General features: G+C 39.0%; 1 protein-coding gene across 1 annotated transcript in view; it reads right to left on the minus strand.

Moving 5' to 3' along the window:
- The window catches only part of NUP107 (nucleoporin 107), a 47,714-nt gene that overhangs the window by 15,588 nt on the left and 9,670 nt on the right, over positions 1–22,456 (minus strand). Inside the window, exons 7-15 of the mRNA XM_070409771.1 lie at positions 18,411–18,538; positions 17,091–17,139; positions 10,233–10,304; positions 9,767–9,855; positions 7,781–7,856; positions 5,522–5,635; positions 2,772–2,862; positions 2,546–2,622; positions 539–598 (exon numbers count right to left, since the gene is read on the minus strand). Of these exons, the coding sequence (XP_070265872.1) occupies positions 539–598; positions 2,546–2,622; positions 2,772–2,862; positions 5,522–5,635; positions 7,781–7,856; positions 9,767–9,855; positions 10,233–10,304; positions 17,091–17,139; positions 18,411–18,538 (756 nt within the window). The remainder of the gene's footprint in view (positions 1–538; positions 599–2,545; positions 2,623–2,771; positions 2,863–5,521; positions 5,636–7,780; positions 7,857–9,766; positions 9,856–10,232; positions 10,305–17,090; positions 17,140–18,410; positions 18,539–22,456) is intronic.

Below are 22,456 nucleotides of genomic sequence, written 5' to 3' on the forward strand. Positions count from 1 at the left end.
ATCCATGGATACGAACTATAAAATCACTATAATCACAAAATATTGCGGACTGCAATGTAAAATAGCATAACAAACACCCCACCCATTCCCTGCCAAACCACATCTTCTAAGTTTGAACTATTAAGATTATTCCATACTGAGTTCAATTTTCTATGCTGCTATATGATAGGATTTCCACTAATATAGCATACCTTAAAATGGATGTAAAATGCATGGGGTAGTGAGGTTACACATAGGATTGTTAGACCTCAGTGGTACAGTTCTGCATAAAGCTATGCAATCTATAAGTCATCAGTAAATGTATATTGTAATTAAACTTATAATTCTTAGAAACTGAAGTCTGATTTCATGTATTAAAGCATCATTTAGAGTATGGGGTACATCATATCAAGAAGCTTGAGTCATTCTATTGCGTGATTATTTTTATCATTGTTACTCTTAAAAAGTAGCTTAAGTTTATGATTTATTAATATAATTAGAATATTTTATGTATCTGATTTCATTCCATAGGAAAAAAAGATTAAAATAGATTGCATACCTGTTTGAGATTTCCACTTAAAGCAGCATAAATTGCTCTCTCATATCTATTAAAAAGCTCCTAAAATAAAATAGAAATAAATTTGGAGAACTATTTTTCTTAACATGTCAATTTCTTTCATAATGGAGTTTGGCAATATCTTCCAAACTGAACTTATTTATTTGATAGTTTCTAAACTTTAGTGAAAGATCTGGTGGGGTAATAAGAGAAAGGATCCCACCAGGCGTGGCTCAGTGGTTGGGCATTGACATATGAACCAGGAGGTCACAGTTCGATTCCCAGTCAGGGCACATGCCTAGGTGCAGGCTCAATGCCTGGGGGCCTGCAAGAGGCAGCCAATCAATGATTCTGTCTCATCATTGATGTTTCTATCTCTCTCTCTCTCCCTTCCTCTCTGAAATCAATAAAAATATATATTGAAAAAAAATAGAGAGAGAGGATCCCTTAGTCTGATGATATAGTCAATGCTGACATCTTTAGGAGAAGACAAACATCTAACTTTCAAATACAGGATAAAAAAAGATCCAAGTCTAATGGATTCTTTATTTATAGTAGTCCAATTTTAGTCCAAATAGAATGTGTTTAAGTGTGGTCAGCTAGAAAGTTCCTAAATATCTACTACTACCTGATACTGACCTAAAAACATCAAAACAAAGCACTTGGACCCGCATCAGTTTGCATCAAATTCCTAAAGAGAATTCATTATATTCATCAAATGATTCCATTTTACTTCCAGAATCTATTCATGGTACTTCCAGTTTTCTAATCATCCACACAAGAGACTTCAGAGACTCTCACTATCTGAGCCCTCCTTCTGTCTCCAATTACTTGTCCTGACCATTCTTGCTCCCTCCCTTTCCACTTTCAATATTATTCTAGGACAGGTCTTTATCACTTAGTATCTGAATAATTCTGACAAGTTCCTATATAGTTTCTTGGCCTTTAGTCCAATCAATTATAAACCTATTTTCCACTGTCAGGCTAATCTTAAAACTGCTGTCACGTGTCCCCGAGGTTTCAATGGTTCACCACTATCTATGATAAAAACCCTCTCATTCCTTAGAACAGCACTCGAGGACCACACTGCCTGTTCTTAATTCACCTCTTTCATCATCTTTCCATTACAGTCAGTTCTGCTACAATGCTTGTTTTGAAAATGTAAATTTGTTTCAATGCAATTGATATATCAAGGAACAATCTGAACAAAATGCAATTTTCCCATTTGCTTATGTACAATTTCATCCTCAAGAAAGACGAAGTGAATGTAGAAAACTACACCCAGCTGAACTGGCTACTTAGACATATACAAACATCTATCAGCTACCTCAGTTCATCAGGTGTGTTATAAGCTAAACTGACCCACAGAGTGTTATAATTTTCTGTTTGATTTCAGATAACTCATAAGTTAGAATCCTCTGACCCCCAATTCCACAAGCAAACTTTAGGTCTCTTTCAAGGTAAAGTGCCACATTTATTATAGTATTTATGTCTTTCCTAACCATTTAACAGTGTGAAACTGTTTCTATTAAGTTTTTATCTTTTTATGTATCACTGGTGGTTTTTTAGTATTGTATTCTTAATTCCTTTTCCCCCAAAGTCCTGAGGGTTTTTGTACAATTTTGCATGCTACAGTGAATTTTAGGAATGCACAAGTCACATCATAACCTATGCATCCTAGCTAGAATTCCTTATTTTCATGCCCAACAGCCCAAATCCTACTAATTGTTAAAGGTTCAATTTAACTCTCTCTCCTGGGAATCAGCTTTAGTCCAAAGCTCATTTTCAGGATTCACTGGTCCTCCTTATATTTTTGCCTTATATCAATTTTTAATCCTTATTACTTACTGTCTGAATAATTCTGATTAGCACTTAAGTCTGCCAATTCCTCAATATGATTGAAAGTTCTTGAAAGCAAGAACTTTAACCTTACACTATTCTGAGCATCTAGTAGGCCTTCAATTAATTAGAGTAAGAATCAGTAATAGTAAATATTTTATTATATCTTACATCTTCTGCCATTCTCCAACAGCTTATTTTCCAAATGCATCTATATGGATTCCCTTCAACAGGCTCTAATTCTGTTCCTGTAAAACAGTTAAAGAAATAAAATATATAGTTTAAAATGAGATCGTTCATTGATTTCTAAAAACAAAAGCTATATTTCACAAAGACTGGCATTTAGAGCTAAGAAACTATATGTCCCCACCTCTCAGAATAAAATCTACTAAAATACCTCCATTAACATTAGGGTCATGATAGAGCTTCCAGCCTTCAAGTGTTGCAGCTCTCCATGCCTGACCACAACGTTTACAGAGCCGCTGTGCCTTCAGAAACAAGAAGAGCAGTTAGTCATATAACCAGTGCAGTGCTGGGAAAGTCCTAATGCTTTATAGAAAAGTGTAAGCGATGTATGACAGGATTAAGTAACTTATGACATGTTACAAAGGATAATGTGAACAACTAGAAATGGCATTTCACTTTATCACCATATGCATGTCTTACTATTTTCTCTGCCTTTCTTTTCCTAATAATCCCTTTGCTCTGATTTTGGACTTATCAACAGGTTCCCATGGAGCCCACAGGCATTTAATTCTGCTAGAGACAAATGGGTCTAAAGAGGTTGATTACCCTCGATTTATGTAAAAGTATTACAAAAACATTGTTAGTTTCTAGAATGACAGGGTGCTATTGTTCATTCACCCTATTGACAATATTTCTTTATGTTAAGTGTGGCCAATCAAATGAGCTCACTATGACAGTCAGATAGGTTTTTGTTGTTCCATCATCTCCTCAGGAACTTTCTCTTCCCCATTCTTACTTAGCTTATATGGTTTAATCCCATGTCTGAACTCTAGGGTTAGGCATATGATTTAACAAGAATCACCCAGGGCTCTTGCTGAAGATGTTGAGAAAGAGATATACTCCTTCTGCTGGGATTGCTAGCTGGCAGGAAGATGTACACTGCTGGTGGCCATCACAGATGCAAGAATTGACTTCTTGAGAATGAAGTCAGAGAAGAAGACGGAGCCAAGAGACAGTATCCTAATGACATCTTCTGAGTCCCCGAATCCTGCTTCAGCCAGACTTAACCCTCTGTACTTCCCTGTCTCATGAGCCAATTAATTTCCCTCTTGTAAGTAATATAAGTTGGGTTTCTTGAACCTAAAAAACCTAATGAATACAACCTGTAAAGAATATCTCAAACACCACTCTGGATTGGTGACTTTAAAACATTATGAAATAAATAAATTACAAAAGCTATGCAGAAACGTGGAAAAATGTTTTAATAGGTTATATAAAAATAAGATTAAAAACTGAATCTAAAACCTTAAAAATATTCTAAATGAAATAAGCCAAACATAAAAGGACAAATATTACATGATTCCACTTATATGTAACTAGAGGCCTGAAACTCGTGCAAGAGTGGGCCTTCCTTCCCCCTGCTGCTGGCACCGGCTTCCCTCTGGCACCCGGGACCCGGGCTTCCCTCCGGCCTGCCAGCAAGCACCCAGGAATCAGGCTTCCCTCGCAGCCCTGGCTTTGTCCAGAAGGACATCTGGTCTAATTAGCATATTTCGCTTTTATTATTATAGATATCTAGATGAGGCAAATTCATAGAGACAGAAAGTGGGTTAGAGCTTAGCAGACACTGGGAAGAGGGAAATGGGGAGTTACTGCATAATAGTTAATAGAGTTTCTGTTTGGGGTGATGAAAACTTTTGGATATAGAGGCAATAGTTTCACAATGTTGCAAATGTAATTAATGCCACTGAAATGCACACTTAAAAATAGTTTAAAAGACAAATTTTGTTATATATATATATCTTGCCTCAATAAAAAAAATTAATATTATACTAAAATCATTGGAGTATGTACCTTAAATGGGTGAATTGTATGGTATGTGAATTATATCTCAATAAAAATGTTAAAAGAAAAACAAACGCTGAATGTATACTATGATTACAATTATGTTAAAAAGTTATACAAGAAAAAAGCTTTAAGTAAATACAAAAACCTACGATCTGGGGTAATGTAAACGTAGAGGGACCTGGAAAGTTCTTGTTTCTCATGTCTTCAGTAATGTGATCATTTTCTGCTTTCTGTTTGCCCTTACCTTTCCTAGTTCTTACACACGCCTGGCAGAGTGGCTGGGACTTAAATATTTTCTGAGTAAATGAATGTATGAGATCACCTTCTTTTATTAACTAAAAGAATGATGCTTATTAACCCAAGACTATTAATAAAAGAAGTTACTTAATATATGCTAATGGTTTATAACCCAGAACAAACAACAGTTTGAATTCAAAAAGGACATCACCAAGAGTACTGCAAAAGATGTACAACATAATATCTAAAGCTTGAAGCTCCCATGCATCAGACTGCCTCATCTACTAAGTTGTCTAATTAGATACTTAACATTCTACAGGCAAACCTCATTTTATTGTGCTTCACTTTACTGCACTTCATAGATGTTGCATTTATTACAAATTGAAGGCAAGACCCTCTACCATCAAAAAGATTACCACTCGCTTTATCGTAGTGTTCTGGAACGGAACCTGCAATCTCTCAGAGGTATGCCTATACATTGAAGATCTTAAAATTCACAAAGGAGATTAATTTTAAAGAGGTGAGATTAAAAGGAGGAAGTCTGAGGGCCATGATGATCTTCAAATGCATAAATAGTGTCACCTGAAAGAGCAATTTGGGGCAGGCTTGTTCTCAACTCTTAAAAATCAGAACTGGAAATAATAGAAATATGCCTAGGGAGGCAAAGTCTGACTTCTTAAACATTTTTTTCTATTAAGAGTTGTGCAAACTAGAGTGCAGTGCCCTGAGGCAATGTGTTTATCACTGAAAATGTTCAAACAGCAGTTACATCTAGATACACTGAGAAGGCATACTAGGTGGTCACGAAGATCCCTTTCAACTTAAGAAGAGTCTATGCCTTTTTACAATTGGACAAGCACAGAGTACACAATTTACCTCTTCTGTCATTCCAGCACGGATTAGAGTGAAAAGATATTTGAGTAATCTAACTTCATCTTCTCTATCCAGATCATCAAGGGGCATTTTCTGTCTTATGGGAGCATCAGGGTCCTATAAAAACAAAAAAAACCACCAACTGTAAGTCCTTTGTACTCACATACATTTATTTATTTAATATATTTTATTGATTTTTTTACAGAGAGGAAGGAAGAGGCATCGAGTTAGAAACATCGATGAGAGAGAAACATCCCCCTACTGGGGATGTGCCGGTAATGAGGAATCAAACCTGGGACCCTTCAGTTCGCAGGCCGACACTCTATCCACTGAGCCAAACTGGTTAGGGCTGTACTCACATACATTAAACACATCAAGAGATGATAAGTCTCTCCTGAATATATTACTGAAATAAATTCACTTACGATTTAGTTAATTAACAGGAATGGAAGTGTCACAAGTGTTCCAAATAGTCACACAACTGCCTACTGCCCATTTCAAACAGACTCCTTTGGCCCACAAAGGTGTATGCCTAGGTCAAGAAAAGTGGATATACCACTAGCTTAGCCCAGCCCAACCAAGTAACTCTAGAATGATACGCATAATTCAAGATGACTTGATCTTTACCCTGATACAGTAGCAACTACATGGCAAGTTAATTCTAAAAAATGAGCACAGAGGAGAAACGGAAGGAATCTCAATCTATTTTGTGACTAGAAAGGGCTAATTGGTAGTTTCTGATAACTTATGTGAAGAGAGCCCATTATGGGGTTAATGCTAGATAAAACACACCAACACCGAATGAAACAAACAGATTTTGAATAAATAAATCCACTCCCCCCCCGCCCCCCCCCCAAAACCCAAACCCATCAGTTATTCCTTCCTACTACCTTTCACAGATAAAAAGAAATGTACTTTTTAACATTTGGGATAATATAATGTTCTCACTTTTAAGCCAAGAGCACCATGATCTGCATATTGAATTTTACATGGAAAACTATTTTAATGTGACTTAAAAAAGGAAATAATTCTTATTCCAATGCTACTGTTTATGGCAATATGAATATACAGAAAATGAAATGCATAATAGGTTTGGCTATTTTCACAAATATTTTGCAGACAGATATAATCATTCAATTTTGGAATATGGTCTCTTTCTGGAAAAAGGAAACCACTACTTTCCAGATAAGAGAAAATTACTTTCAGTTGCTTGCTACTAAGTAGTTTAGCTATAATTTATTCCAAACTCTTCTAACAGTTTCCAAACAATTTTCATCAAAAATCACTTTCGTGCCTGACCCATGTGGCTCCGTGGTTGAGCGTTTGACCTAATAATCAAGTGGTCATGGTTCGATTCCTGGTCAGGGCTCATGCCCAGGTTGCGGGCTTGATCCCCAGTTGGGGGCATGGGGGAGGAAGCTGATCAATGATTCTCTCTCATCATTGATGTTTCTCTCTATCCCTCTCCCTCACTTTTGTTACCAAGTACAATTTTATCAATTTTTTCAACTGTTACTTATTTCTCCCACTGTTCACTATAAATATTTATCACATGCTGCCTCCTGTCACAAAGCTCTATTCCTTTATTTCTATAGACTCCTGTTCTTTTCAAATCCACTGTTACTCATGTCCGAGAATGACCTTTCTAACCTCAAGCTAATTCACGAAGCTTTATTTTTCCCCCTGCTTTCTATATGAAAGAGCTTTCATAGGTCACCATCAAACAGTTCAAGAATCAAACCTTGCTCTAAGACCAAAATTAATTTGTTTTTAATGCTGGAAAATCAGGAACACTTCTATACCTTCTTTTAAAATTTATAACTTATAGATTACAGATATGTTCAAATACATGTCATCAAATTTAAATGCATCTTAGTAGTTTTAGAGTTAGTTTGTGCAAATCTTCAGGAAACAAAAACAAAGATCCAACTCTTAAAAAAAAAAATCACCTGCCGAAACCGGTTTGGCTCGGTGGATAGAGCGTCGGCCTGCGGGCTGAGGGGTCCCGGGTTCGATTCTGGTCAAGGGCATGTACCTGGGTTGCAGGCACATCCCCAGTAGGAGATGTGCAGGAGGCAGCTGATCGATGTTTCTCTCTCATCGATGTTTCTAACTCTCTATCTCTCTCCCTTCCTCTCTGTAAAAAATCAGTAAAATATATTAAAAAAAAAAAAATCACCTAACTTTGAAGACAACTTCCTTATTTTTCTTTACTTTTTCTTCTTTTTTTTGAAGAGAACTTTCATTTCAAAGAACACTTACCAATTCAGTGACAAGAGTACGGACACTTCCTATATAAGATAGCTGCCGCTGTTTCAAGGTATGCAGAGTATTTTCCCTGAGAGAAAAAGAACAATTTCTTTTTAAGGAGCAATTCTAATAGTAGGCTTATTTAAAAAAAAAAAAAATCAAGTCAAAGTTAAAAAGAGTATAAACTCAGAAAAACAAGCAAAAATGCTAAGTATAAAAGGGCATTTTATATTTTAGCACAGATGAGTAATGATATTGAGCATTTTCATGTCCTTATTGGCCATTCATCTACCGTATTTGCTTTTGTGAGGTATCCATCTAAATCTGTGCTCTTTTTATTATTGGGTTATCTTTTATTACTGAGTTATAGTTCTTTATGAACTATGGGTTCTATGTTTCTTCCAGTCTGTGGCTCACCACTAATTTATTTTCTCAATGCCTTTTAGTGAGAAGTCTTAATTGATGAAGTCAAATCAATTTTTGACCCCTGATTATTGCTTTCTGTGACCTAAGAAAGAAACACTTGCCTATCCCCTAGTCATAAATATTCCTCCTATATTTTCTTCTAAAAGCTTTATGGTTTTGATTTTTACATTTAGCACTATGATCCATCTAGAATTAATTGTTCAGTATTTTTCACATAGATACCAAGTTTTTCTCAGTTTGTTCAACAGACAGTCCTTTCCTCATCTGATTGCTTTGACTGCTTTGTTGAAAACCAAATGACCATATAAGTATGGTCTATTTTGGAGTTCTCTATCCTGTATTTATTTAAAACTTGCAAAGACCTTAACAGGGCATTTTAACTAAAATTTTTTTTCTGAAAATGAAAATTCCTGTTTTGCTCAGAAAAATCACAAATATTGAAGATTTAATTTTAAATAAACACTTAGTAACACTAATTACCTAGTTCACCAGAGAAAAAATATAATTGACTTGCAGACTTTGTACATATAATATTACTGAATTCAAAGGCAATCTGAACTTTTTCTTCAAATCTTGAAATAAATTGTCCCTTTAACCTAAAGGTGCTTTCTGGTTTCAAGGGCATACAATAACTTAAAAGTATTGAAGGGTATGGGGAAAAAAATTTAAAAAAAAAATTATAAATAGCTAGAAACATAGTACAAAGTGTCTTTATTAAAAAAATATTTTTTAAAATTGATTTCAGAGAGGAAGGGAGAGGAAGAGATAGAAACATGAAAGAGAATCACTGTTTGGCTGCCTCCTGCATGCCTCCTTTGGGGATCGAACCTGCAACCCTGGCATGTGTCCTTGACCAGAATTGAACCCAGAACCCTTCAGTCCGCAGGCTGATGCTCTACACAGTGAGCAAAACCAGCTAGGGCCAAAGAGTCTTCTTGATCAAATAATGATTATTAAGAAAATATAGCAGGTGATTGCTTGAGAACGTGAATCAAACCATATCACATTCTTTTACTCTCAAGGTTTCCCATCACATTTAAAATAAAGTCCCAAACGCTTACCTTTGCCTGCCTGTAAAAGTCCTACGTGAGATGGCTCTCTTCTCTCATTTCTTATTATTCTTTTCTTTGCCGTGTTCACACTGGCCTCCTTATGAACAAACATTTTACCTTCTCAGGGACTTGGCAATTTCTGTTCTTAACCAGAACACTTGTCCCCCATATTTTTGCATGGCTCACCGCCTTTATTTCTTAAACGCCTCTTGCTCTTAACTACCTGTTACTTCCTCAGAAAGGCCATCCCTAATCACTTCTTCTACTTAAAGTAGTACCCATTATCATCCTCTATCCAGCAACTCTGATTCTTTTTTTTTCCAAAGCTCTTAATACCTAACAGGATATGTATTTGTTTTTCCTCTTAAACAATTACAAATCCCTTAAAGGCAGGGTTTTTATCTATTTTGCTCACAGACTGAATAAGTAGTAAGTGAACATTCATCTTTCAGTATTTGCTGGAAGAATGAATAAACAAAACCAACTTTAAGTCTTTGGAATAAAAGTTTTAATGACTTACCAATATACTGATTTTGCATAAAACTCAATATTATCAGAAAAATCTCCAATCTCATCTTTGGCAATGCTCTCTAACCAATCCACCACCAACTAGGAAAGTTAAAAAAAGAAAGAAAGTATTAACTATAAAATCTGTTAGTATTTTATTTGTAGTACTCCTACACTTAATTTAAAAAAAAGTTTCTGATACAAAAATACCAAGTAACAATTTTTCTAATCACTATTTTTACTTTTTAAAGGTATATAAATATTATGGCAAAAGAATGAAATTTTCCACAGGAATAATACAGTTCTTAATAGGCTTTCCTGGAAATACTAGGGTTATTATTTGAAAACCAAAAACAAGGTTCTTAATTCCTTTTAATTACAAATAAAAAGATCAAAAAGAAAAATTTAAGAAAAAAAGTTTTAAATTAAAACACCTTCATTTCTGTTTCATAAAAAATATTTAAAAATTCTAGTCATACCTGACTTTGTCGGACAAGTGAATCTCTCTGAAATAACGCCTCCACAACTGCTTTTTCACTAGCATTAAGAGCCTATTAAAAAAATATTAAAGGAAGAAAAAAAAAAGATGCTCTAAGAATATTATTTCAACAGGAAGGTAAAAACATACCTGAAATAAGGATATTCAACCACCATAAACATTTTACTACACAACAAATTGGTATATTTTTCTAAGAAAAGTTTCTGTAAATAAATTTCAAATTGCTATATCAATGTGTGGCTGCTTTTACTTGATATTTTAGTTCTTTAGCTTTACTTGGAGTTTAAAATATCTATTTTCCCCAGAGATATTGTTTTAGGGCAGTGGTTCTCAACCTTCCTAATGCCGCGACCCTTTAATACAGTTCCTCATGTTGTGGTGACCCCCAAACATAAAATTATTTTCGTTGCTATTTCATAACTGTAATTTTGCTACTGTTATGAATCGTAATGTAAATATCTGATATGCAGGATGTATTTTCATTGTTACAAATTGAACATAATTAAAGCATAGTGATTAATCACAAAAACAATATGTAATTACATATGTGTTTTCCGGTGATCTTAGGCGACCCCTGTGAAAGGGTCGTTCGACCCCCAAAGGGGTCGTGACCCACAGGTTGGCGACCCACAGGTTGAGAACCACTGTTTTAGGGGAAAATAAAATACAGAACAAAATGAAACAAACAAACAAACAAAATCATAATAAAGAGATGGATTCAGTCATGTGACATGTTAGAAAATTAACATCTAGAAACTTAAAAATCTATTATTCTACACAGCAGAAATTGAGAGGTGATAAAACTTAACAATCCAAGGCTCTTAAGACCAACTTTAAGGACACCTTGACAAAAATATGAGTAAGTAATATTAAACAGTATATTAAAAGGATAATAGTCCAGCTGATGTGGCTCAGCGATTGGGCATCAACTCATGCACCAAGAGGTCACTGGTTCGATTCCCAGTCAGGACACGTGCCAGGATTTTGGGCTCAATCCCCAGCAGAGGGCTTGCAGGAGGCAGCTGATCGATGATGTGTTTCTCTCTCATCGACGTTTCTATCTCTCCCTCCCTCTCCCTTCCTGTCTCTCTAAAAAACCAATCAAAAAATATATTTTTTAGAAAAGGATAATAAGTAGTGATAACCTATAATCAATCTTATTCAAAGATTCAAGGAGAAAAGCCATAGGAACATCTGGATAGATGACAAAATGTCATTTGATAAAGATATCTTCATAAATTACAAATAGAAGAATATTTTCCTAATATGATAGACTACTAGCTAAAGCCTAGAACAAATATTACACTTAACTCTAAAACCAGAAGAAAACACACACAAAAACCTAAGTAGTAGTAGATACAGAAGAGTCAAAGTTGTCACTATTTTTAGTTAATAGGATTGCCTACCAGAAAACCAAGACAATCAGTGGAGAACTATTAAAGCTACTAAGTTCATTAAATAGCCACAAGTAAGATAAATATTCTTCCTAGACATGTATATCACTTGGTTGGCATAAAATAAGTATTTGCAGAATAAATAAATTAAAAGATTGAGAAAGCAACAAATGAACACAAAAATAATAAACAAACAAAAATTCATAAATAGACAACAGTACAGTGATTATCAGATGGAAGGGGGGTGGGAAATGGTAAAAGGCAAAGGGGGTGAAGTATATGGTGACTGAAGATGATTTGACTTTGGATGGTGGGCACACAATGCAGTATAAGATAATGTATTACAGAAACGTACACTTGAAATCTATAGAATCTAATTAATGAATGTCACCCAATAATTTTAGTTAAAAAGTTAAATTAAAATAAAAAAATTTAGCTGGTTTGCTCAGTGGATAGAGTCAGCCTACCGACTGAAGGGTCCCGGGTTCGATTCCAGTCAAGGGCATATGCCTGGGTGGAAGGCTTGATCCCTAGTAGGAGGTGTGTAGGAGGCAGCAGATCAACGATTCTCTCTCATCATTCATGTTTCTATCTCTCTCTCTCTTTTTTTAATATATTTTATTGATTTTTTACACAGAGGAAGGGAGAGGGATAGAGAGTTAGAAACATCAATGAGAGAGAAACTTCAATCAGCTGCATTCTGCACACACCCTACTGGGGATGTGCCTCTCTCCCTTCCTCTCTGAAATCAATAAAAATATATTTAAAAAAATTTTTTTCAACCCACAGGTTGAGAACCACTGCTATATAATAAAAGGGTAATATGCAAATACACCAAACGACAGAACAACCAAACAACCAATCAAAGCATAATATGCTAATGATATGCTAAGGCTGCTCAACCACTGGCTATTACATGCACTGACCACCAGGGAGCAGATGCTCCAACTGGTAGGTTAGCTTGCTGCTGGGGTCCAGCTGATCGAGACTGAGCAAGATGGGCTGGACATTCCCTAGAGCCCTCCCGCAGTCTCTCCCCAGTTCGATTGTGCACTGGTGGGGTCCCTCAGCCTGGCCTGTGCCCTCTCGCAATCTGGGACCCCTCAGTGGATATTGGAGAGCCAGTTTCAGCCCAATCCCGCAGGCCACTCCCCTTGGGAGGGCACCAGATGCAGGGCTAATGGCTGGTGAGCACTGCTGTGGCAGCGCGAGCCTCTCCCGATCGGGACTGATTGGGCATGAGCCTGCGGCAGGCACAGTGGGGATGGGATGAGCAGGAGCAGCAGGTAGGATCTGCAGGTGGCATTGGACTGCAGGTTTCAGCCTGATCCCTGCAGGCCACCCAGAGGGACCCCACCCGTGCACGAATTCGTGCACCAGGCCTCTAGTTATAACTTAAAACAGATAACTATAGAAGCTAAAAATTAGCTATAGAAGCTAATAAATTATAGCAGATATTATAGAAGCCAAAGAAAACATTTGACTGCATTCAACATCTATCCCAACTCTTAGCTAGTTAGGAGAAAAAAAAATCCTTAATCTGTAGTAAAACAAAGTCAGGAACACTAACTGATATAATTGTATAGATGCTCCTAGTCAATGGAATAAAGGAAAAGAAGTAAGAAATTAGGAAGGATTAAGGAAAACTATTTGTAAAATATTGCCAATATAGAAAGCCCAAGAAAATCAATGAAAAACTTATTAGAGCTAATAAAAGCTCCAAAAAATGTCCAATTATAAGTTTCACACATAAATCATTGAGCTATCTGACAGTTATAACTAATTATAAGATGTAATAGGAAAGAGAATCCATTCACAATAGGATTTACATAGACTTTCATAAAGAGCACAAATCTATATAAACTGTATAAGATCTAAATAACTGGGGAGACATGCAATGATCATAAACAGGAAAATTCAACATAAAAATGTCATTTCTCCTCAAATTAATTTACAAATTCAATATTACTGCAATAAATATCCCAATTAACTTAAAAAAAAATGGAAATTGTAATGTTCACCTGGAAAAAAAAAGTGTGCAAAAATAACCAAACATGTTTTTTAAAATGAAGGAGACTAACCATCTGAGATGTCAAAATTTCTGAGCTAGAGTGACTCAGGTGAGTAGTATCGCCTTTCAAATGAATCAATCAATAAAACAGAAAAGATCCATGCATAAGTATGATAAATATATTTGTTTGATAAATGGTGTTGGGATAATGACTTTTCATATAAAAAAGTTAAATCCCTTACATCTTTTTAAAAAATATATATTTTTATGATTTCAGAAAGGATGGGAGAGGGAGAGAGAATCATTGATGGGCTATCTCCTGCATGCCTCTACTGGGGATCAAGCCCACAACCGGGGCATGTGCCCTAACTGGGAATTGAACTGGGACCTCCTGGTTCTTAGGTCAATGCTCAACCACTAAGCCATGCCGGCTGGGCTAAATCCTTTGCTGCTTCAGAGACAAACTTACTCCAGATGAATCCAAGAGCTTATTATATAGAAAATAAGATTTAGATCTGGAAGAAAAAATTGGAAAATATTTTCTTAAATAGATAGCAAAGGTCTTCTTTAACAAGACAGAAGATAGTGAATGACAAAGGAAAATATGACAAATGTGATCAGTTAGATATGGAAATGTCAGCTTTACAAAGACCCTTAATCAAAGCTGAAAGACAAGTGACAAAAAGATGATTATCTTTAATATATACAAGAAAAGAATTACTTGGAAAATAAGCTAAGGATATGAATACAGAATTTATATAATATAAATCCTTAAGAATGACAAATATCCCACCTCACCACTAATTGTCACTGACATGTATCTTAAAATAATGAGAGATCTTCCCTCCAATTGGCAAATTCAAATGATTAATATCAGAGTAAACATTTTCACACACTGTGAGAGTGTATGTAAATTGGTACATTCCATTACCAAACTTTGACCCAACAATTTCACTTCCAGAAATATAGAAAATACTCAAGTACATAGATACGTATGAAGAAGAATATTCATTGCATTATTGATTGCTATAGCAAAAAATACTGGAAACAACCTACATATATATCCAGCCAAATGTCTGAAAAAATTATGGTACATTTATGTTCTGATATACTATAAAAAATAAGGTAGCCCTAACCAGTTTGGCTCAGTGGATAGAGCGTCGGCCTGCGGACTCAAGGGTCCCAGGTTCAATTCCGGTCAAGGGCATGTACCTTGGTTGCGGGCATATCCCCAGTAGGGGGTGTGCAGGAGGCAGCTGGTCGATGTTTCTCTCTCATTGATGTTTCTAACTCTTTCCCTCTCCCTTCCTCTCTGTAAAAAATCAATAAAATATATTAAAAAAAATAAGGTAAACATAAGTAAACTGACATGAAAAGCAACTAAAAATACTGATAAATAAAAACTCTCAGAATAATGTACAAATTAAATCATACCATATGTTAAAAAAAATCTGTGTGAATAGAGCCTGGGAGACTAGATGAAAGCTACTGCCGTAACCCCTGCAAAGAATGATGATGGCTCAGGCTGAAGTGGTGGCAACAGAAACAGAGATGAGTGGTCACAGGTGGGACTGAAGAGATAGAAGAGAGTCAACCAGACTTGATGATGGATCACATTTTGGAGAGACAGACCAGGATCTACACTCTTGCTACTCCGAGTGTAGTATACAGAACAACAGCATCGGCATCACCTGGGAGCTTATTAAAAATGCAGAACTGCTCTAGCTGGTGTGGCTCTGTGGATAGAGCTGCGGCCTGCGGACTGAAGGGTCCCAGGTTCAATTCTGGTCAAGGGCACATGCCCGGGTTGCAGGCTTGATCCCCTGTAGGGGGCTTGCAGGAGACAGCTGATCAATGATTCTCTCATCATTGATGCTTCTCTCTCTCTCTCTCTCCCCCTCTCCCTTCCTCTCTGAAATCAATAAAAAAATATATTTTTTAAAAATGCAGAACTTATGCCCTGACCAGTGTGGCTCAGTTGATTGGATGTCCTGTGCACCAAAGGTTGCCAGTTCGATTCCCAGTCAGGGTACAGGCCTGGGGTTGCAGGCTCAATCCCTGGTAGAGGGTTGTGCAGGAGAAAACCAATCCATATTTCTCTCTTTCCCTCTCCCTTCCTCTCTAAAAAATCATAAAAATATGTTTTTTAAAAAAATGCAGAACTTAGGCCCCACACCAGAACTAGTGAATCAGAATCTACATTTTAACAAGATACCCAGGTGACTCATGTGCACAAAACAGTTTGAGAAGTACTGATTTAGAGGACATTCAGGTTCCTTGGAAAACTGGCTATGGTGCTGTCCAGTGAAAGACAAAATCGGGTTTGGCTTTTGGCAGGTTTGAGTTATGATGCTTGAAAGTTATTTTGAATAGAAAAGACTAGACTAGATTAGACTAAAGTAGAATTTAAAAAAGGTGCTCACTCTTGAAGGGGAGCAGTTTATAAGTTTCCCTGAGTCTACTAGGGGGCAGAAAAGAAAAATATGGGGAAACTATTTATAGAATAAACAGAGCCAAGGGACACATTCCTTTCAGGCTCTATCTTCTTTCTGCTTGGAGTCAAGAAAGGAATACATTCCAGCATTGCTGAGGAGTCTGCACAATTCAATAACTTGATACCCTTGCTAGGCACCAAGTCATTGAATCCTGCAACACTTTACCGAGATTGTATAAAAAATAAGCTCTTGAGCTTCTGCTGAACAGCCTGAGGGACAACCCCCTTTAAATTTTCTAGAGGTTCAATGTTTGATACAGAAGACAGTGAAGCATACCCCTCTTCACCTTTGAGATCCCTGTTTGAAGGAAGAGATCTCTGGAGCATACAGTGGCTCTTTCCAAGAGTTAACCAAGTATTTCACAATGAAACTCTCATCTTTATCATTTAAGAAACCCCAAAACAATAACAACAAAAAAGAAAACTATGTTTGTATATATCCTATGTAATCGACAGAACGGTGGAATGACCGGTGGCTATGACGCGCACTGAGCAAGCAGGCAGGCAGGCAGAGCGGTTAGGGGTGATCAGGCAGGCGAGTGGTTAGGGATGTCCCAAGGATCGGGCCTAAACCGGCAGTCGGACATCCCCGGATTGCAAGAGTACGCAGGCCAGGCTGAGGGACCCCCCACGCCCCCGTGCACGAATTTTGTGCACCGGGCCTCTAGTGCATGTACAAAAATGCATAGAAAAATGTCTGATAGGCTAAAGTTTTCACATGGCAATAATACCAAACTCTTAGACTGAACAGTAAGAGAAATAAAGTGGACTTTTATCTTTTATTCTATAATATAAATAAGTATTTGATTATTTTATCTTTTACTCTATCTTTTATTTACTTGAAAAAATATTAAAATGAAGAAACTCAAAAATCAAATTCTAATACTAAAAACATTTTATTTTTTAAGCATTTATGAAAAAAATTAATATAAAACTTACAGTAACTGCAAACATATTTTCATCTTCTAAGGCACACTGTATCCTGTCTCTGGGGAAAAATAACACAAAATTTCACATAAGTATATAAAATCACCTTTTAAGCTATATGCATGCACAAACCTACAATCTAAAAAGTGGGTTTCAGTTACTTTAGCCATCATGCTTTAAACACAAGATATAAGTAGTAAATGCCTTCTGAATTTTACCCAAATAAAACTGATATTTCTTAAAAATACACCCTGCAACAAGCATATCACACTCGCGGCCCACAACTAATATTTTTGCAGCCCAGCCAATATAACGGTATGTAAGAAACATTTTAATAAAAATTTCATAACTTAATTTTTACAATATCCTGTTATACATAATTATTAATAAGGAACTACAACGTTCGCTAATGACTGATTTACTATAATCGTGTTGCATTCATTTCCCTATGCACCTTACACTCAGGCGCACCATTTCTTTCCATTAATACCAGCAGCGAATATTTTAGCAGCCAATTGCCACATCATTAGTCTTGGACTGACTTGTTTGGTGTGTGCAATAGGAAATATTTCGCTTTCGGAGAACAGGAAAAAAAGGTTTGTTTGTGTTGTGCTTATTAATTTGTGCAGTTATTCAGTGTCTGGTAAGTTAATGTTCAAGAAAAAATATTAATTTTTATTAAAATGTGTATTATTTTATGTTAATGATTATTCATTTATTTCAGCCCTTTTATCCAGCATGTCTCTATCAAAATGAACCTACGTTTCTATGAAAATTGAAGCTTTTGTTTTTTTGCGGCCCACATAAACTTATACCTGGTTTATTCGGCCCGTGTTAGCTTTTGAGTTTGACATGCTTACCCTACAGTCTTTAACAACTACCTGCTGATGCATACACCTAACTTTTAAATACAATGTTTTCACATGGCAAAAATAAAATTATGATTTTCTTTCAAGATTTTCTCATAAGGATGAGTGAGTAACAATGAATCAAAACCACTGAGCATCTGAGAGAAGAAAAATTTGGTTTACTTCTTTCTAACATCCACATTACATAAATCATCAGTTTTTTCTTTTAATCTATCCTCTCCCAAGTATTATAGTATTTTTAGCACTTTCCTTAAATCTTTATACATATCCAATTTTTAGTAGCCACCAGCTTTATGACCTGATATTCAACTCCTCCCTCACTCACTCCTAACAACTAAGGCATCAGAAATGATAAGCCTAAAGAATAGCAGAACCTATTTCCAAACACATCCTACTCTAACTTTTAAATTAATTTCTCTGTTGGTTTGTGTTTATTTTATTCATGACTTGTACACCATTTTACCTGTACAAAGAAGCCAGCAGCCTCCACGTGACCATCTCCTGTTGAAGAAGCCAGAGCATACTGGCTGTTTTTGAAAACTTTTGAAGACCAGGTGTTGCTCGGTTCACTATTTTACTCAGTATATTCACCTGGATTATAAACACAGACATAAGGAAGTTTCCTATAATCCTGAATAACAACTTTGTATTCTTCAAGTATATTGTGCTAAAACTAATTACATAACTAGTATGTATGTACATAATCTACACTAATAAAAGAGAAACATGGTAATTGGAGTACGACCGCTACCCTTTTTATTGGCTAATCAGTGAGTATATGCAAATTAACTGTCAGCCAAGATGGCGGCCGAAGCCAGGCCAGGATCAGCGGAGCCGAGAGGCCTCCCGGCCCCTGGATCAGCGGAGCTGAGAGGCCTCCCAGCCCCTGGATCAGCGGAGCCGAGAGGCCTCCCGGCCCCAGGATCAGCGGAGCCGAGAGGCCTCCTGGCCCCGGAATCAGCTGAGCAGAGAGGCCTCCTGGCCCCGGAATCAATGGAGCCGAGAAGCCTCCCGGCCCCGGGATCAGCGGAGCCGAGAGGTCTCCCGCACCCGGGATCAGCGGAGCCGAGAGGCCTCCCGGACCCGGGATCAGCGGAGCCGAGAGGCCTCCCGCCCCGGGATCGGAGCCGAGAGGCCTCCCGCCTCGGGATCAGCAGAGCCGAGAGGCCTCCCGGCCCCGGGATCAGCGGAGCCGAGAGGTCTCCCGGCCCCAGAATCAACAGAGCCGAGAGGCCTCCCGGCCGCCTGGATCAGCAGAGCCGAGAGGCCTCCCGGCCCCGTAATCAATGGAGCCGAGAGGCCTCCCAGCGCCGGGATCAGCGGAGCCAAGAGGCCTCCCGGCCCCGGGATCAGCGGAGCCAAGAGGCCTCCCGGACCCGGGATCAGCGGAGCCGAGAGGCCTCCTGGCCCCGGGATCAACGGAGGCCTCCCGCACCCGGGATCAGCGGAGCCGAGAGGCTTCCGGGCCCCTGGATCAGCGGAGCCGAGAGGCCTCCCGCCCCGGGATCAATGGAGCCGAGAGGCCTCCCGGCCCGGAATCAACGGAGCCGAGAGGCCTCCAGGCCGCCTGGATCAGAGGAGCTGAGAGGCCTCCCACCCCGGGATCAACGGAGCCGAGAGGCCTCCCGCCCCGGGATCAGCAGAGCCGAGAGGCCTCCCGGCCGGGGATCAACGGAGCCTGATGGAAGCTCTGTGTGTTTATGCACCCTGGGGGTGCAGAGGTCCTGTCCTAGGCAGAGGCCTATGGCGAAAATTTCGACTCTGAGAAGCAGCCTACGGAAGGCAGCTCCTCTGACCTCAGTGCTGGAGAAGACCATTAAGCAGAAAACTAAAGAAACCGATTTTACATCATTTCTCAGGTGGAGAACAGTTGGCATGTAAGCCCCTAACCAGTGCCCAGCCTCTCCTCTGTCAGTCTATCTCACTCTTAGGTACCATGTTCTTTGTTCTGTCTTAACTGCAACTCATTTTTAAACTAGATTGCTTTTAAAAGAAGACTAAATAAAGTTTCCCTTAAGTTATTTAGGTGGTGCTGGGGCTGCTGGGGGTATCAGAGACACAAACCCGCAGGCCCGGCACCCAGCAGACCCAAGGCCTTCCTGGCAGAACTTAGGAGCAGCAAGTCAAGCCGTAGGAAGCAGCAAGCAGGTGGGCAGTAACAAGGGAGGGGTCCCGGACTGCAAGAGGGCACATGCTGGGCTAAGGGACCCCCCACCCATCCCCAGTGCACGAATTTCGTGCACCGGGTCTCTAGTCTATATATATAAAGCCAGTGTCCCTAATGACCAGAATGACCAAACGACCGGTTGCCATGAGGTGGCATTGACCACTTCTTGGTTCCCGCCTGCCCCCCAAACCTCCCGCAGGCTCCGATGAATCAGCAATGGTGAATGAGGGAATAGGGTGGGTGGCGGGAGGACCGGGCTGGCTGTCAAGCTGTTGGGATCACCAGCTTATCCCTGGCTGCTTGGGGGCTCAGGCCTGCGGGAAAGTGGGCGCTGGCAACTTCACCTCCATGTGTGTGCGCCAGGCCGGCCGCTGATGGAATGCACTGCCCGCTCGGGGCCGCTCACACCCGGACAGGTAGGTTGTGGGTGAGCCCCGCAGCCTCCGTCAGCGCCTCCAGCCCCAGCAGCAGTGGCAGCGGTGGCAGCGGCGGCGGCACCCACATGAGCGGCCCCCGAGCAGGCAGCACGTTCCATCAGAGGCCGGCCTAGCACACGCACATGGAGATGAAGTCTCCGAGCAGCTGGAGATGAGCTGGTGATCCCAACAGCCTGACAGTCCGGCAGTGGGGGCAGCATTTGGCTGGGGACTGTCGAATGGGCAGAAGATGGCTCTGATCGCAGGAGGCTAGGCCTAGAGACCCTACCCGCATGATTAAATCATGCGCTGGGCGTCTAGTTATATTATAAATATGTCCTGCCTATCTATGGTCTTTTTTAACTGAATGTAATATAACATTTCCATTAGAAGTGGTCTTAAGGTAAGGTGTGTTTATGTGAGTATATATGTAAAAGTTTAACATAACCTAGACTCAACAAGAACAGCTTTGGGTACATTTTTTTCTCTCTGTATATTACCCAGAAGAGAAGCTAACTCTAACCTACACCTAACAAAATCATAACATGAACCAACAGAGTAGCAATGAAAATTAAAAATAAGATATCTTCAAATTATGGCTGATAAATTTATACCATATAACAAGTCAAAAAAATGTTTTCTTAAGATTGGCACCAAAACAATGCCAATTCTAGCCAAAACTTCAAAGTAAGTCCCTCCTTGTTCTAAAACAGTTCTTAACCTTTTTGGGACTGAGGTACGTGTGGAAAGCTAGTGAAAGATATGCATGTTCTCTCCAGAAACACACACAAAATTTGTTTATCAGGAGGTTTAAGTACTCTGGGTAAAAGAAACCTTTCTCAAAGGTATTAATGAGCTGGCACAAAAAGAGCACCCCCTTATCTTATCAAAGGGAATAAAGAAACATGATTATTCTCGTTCAAAACTTGAAGAATCACCACCACAACAGGTTTCCCTCCCTTTGAAAAGTATTCACAAAGTAATGTTACTTCTGTCTTAAGGCCAGTTTTTAATAAAAGTGTTACCTATACTCTCATTCATTGAATTCTTTTTTTTCCCCTTTTCATTGAATTTATTGGGGTGACACTGGTTAACAAAATTATACAGATTTCCGGTGCACAATTCCATAATATATCATCTGTTCACTATATTGCGTGTTCACCACCAAGTCTCCTTCCATTACCATTTATTTCCTCTACTAGAGGCCCGGGGCACAAAATTCGTGCACTTGTGCGTGCGTGCGTGCGTGTGTGTGTGTGTGTGTGGGGGGGGTAAGTCCCTCAGCATCGCCTGCGCCCTCTCAGTCTGGGAGCCCTCAGGGGATGTCCAATTGTCAGCTTAGGCCCAGGACATCCTTAGTGCTGCTGCGGAGGCAGGTGAGGCTCCCACCACTGCCACTGCGCTCGCCAGCCATGAACTCAGCTTCTGGCTGAATGGCGCTTCCCCTGTGGGAGTGCACTGAGCGTCTGCCCCCTGGTGGTCAGTGCACATCATAGCGACTGGTCGTTCCACCATTCGGTCCATTTGCATATTAGCCTTTCGTTATATAGGATACCCTCCTCCACCTCCTCTCAACCCCTACCCTCAGCAATTACCACTGTTGTCCGTCAATGTCCCTGAGCTTTCTTTTTCTCAATCCCCCCAACTCTCTTGTCTCTTTATGGCATGATAAGCTTTTAACACTGAATACTACTCTATTGTCTGAACCCAGTACCATAGTTGATTTATCCATTCACCTACTGCAGGGGTGGGAAATGTCCAGCCTGCTACAGACCGTATAAGGCCCACGAAATTATTTGGTCTGGCTTTGCCAAGGCAACTGCAGGTGGGACTCAAAATTCAATAAATCTAGGAGTTTTCATAGCAGCATACATTTATATTAAGTGAATTTATATTAAGTGAATGATGTTATAAATATCCAATTAG

Source organism: Myotis yumanensis, unplaced genomic scaffold, assembly GCF_028538775.1.
Source record: "Myotis yumanensis isolate MYYU_CA2020_CCGP unplaced genomic scaffold, mMyoYum1.0.hap1 SCAF_3, whole genome shotgun sequence".
Classification (NCBI taxonomy): domain Eukaryota; kingdom Metazoa; phylum Chordata; class Mammalia; order Chiroptera; family Vespertilionidae; genus Myotis; species Myotis yumanensis.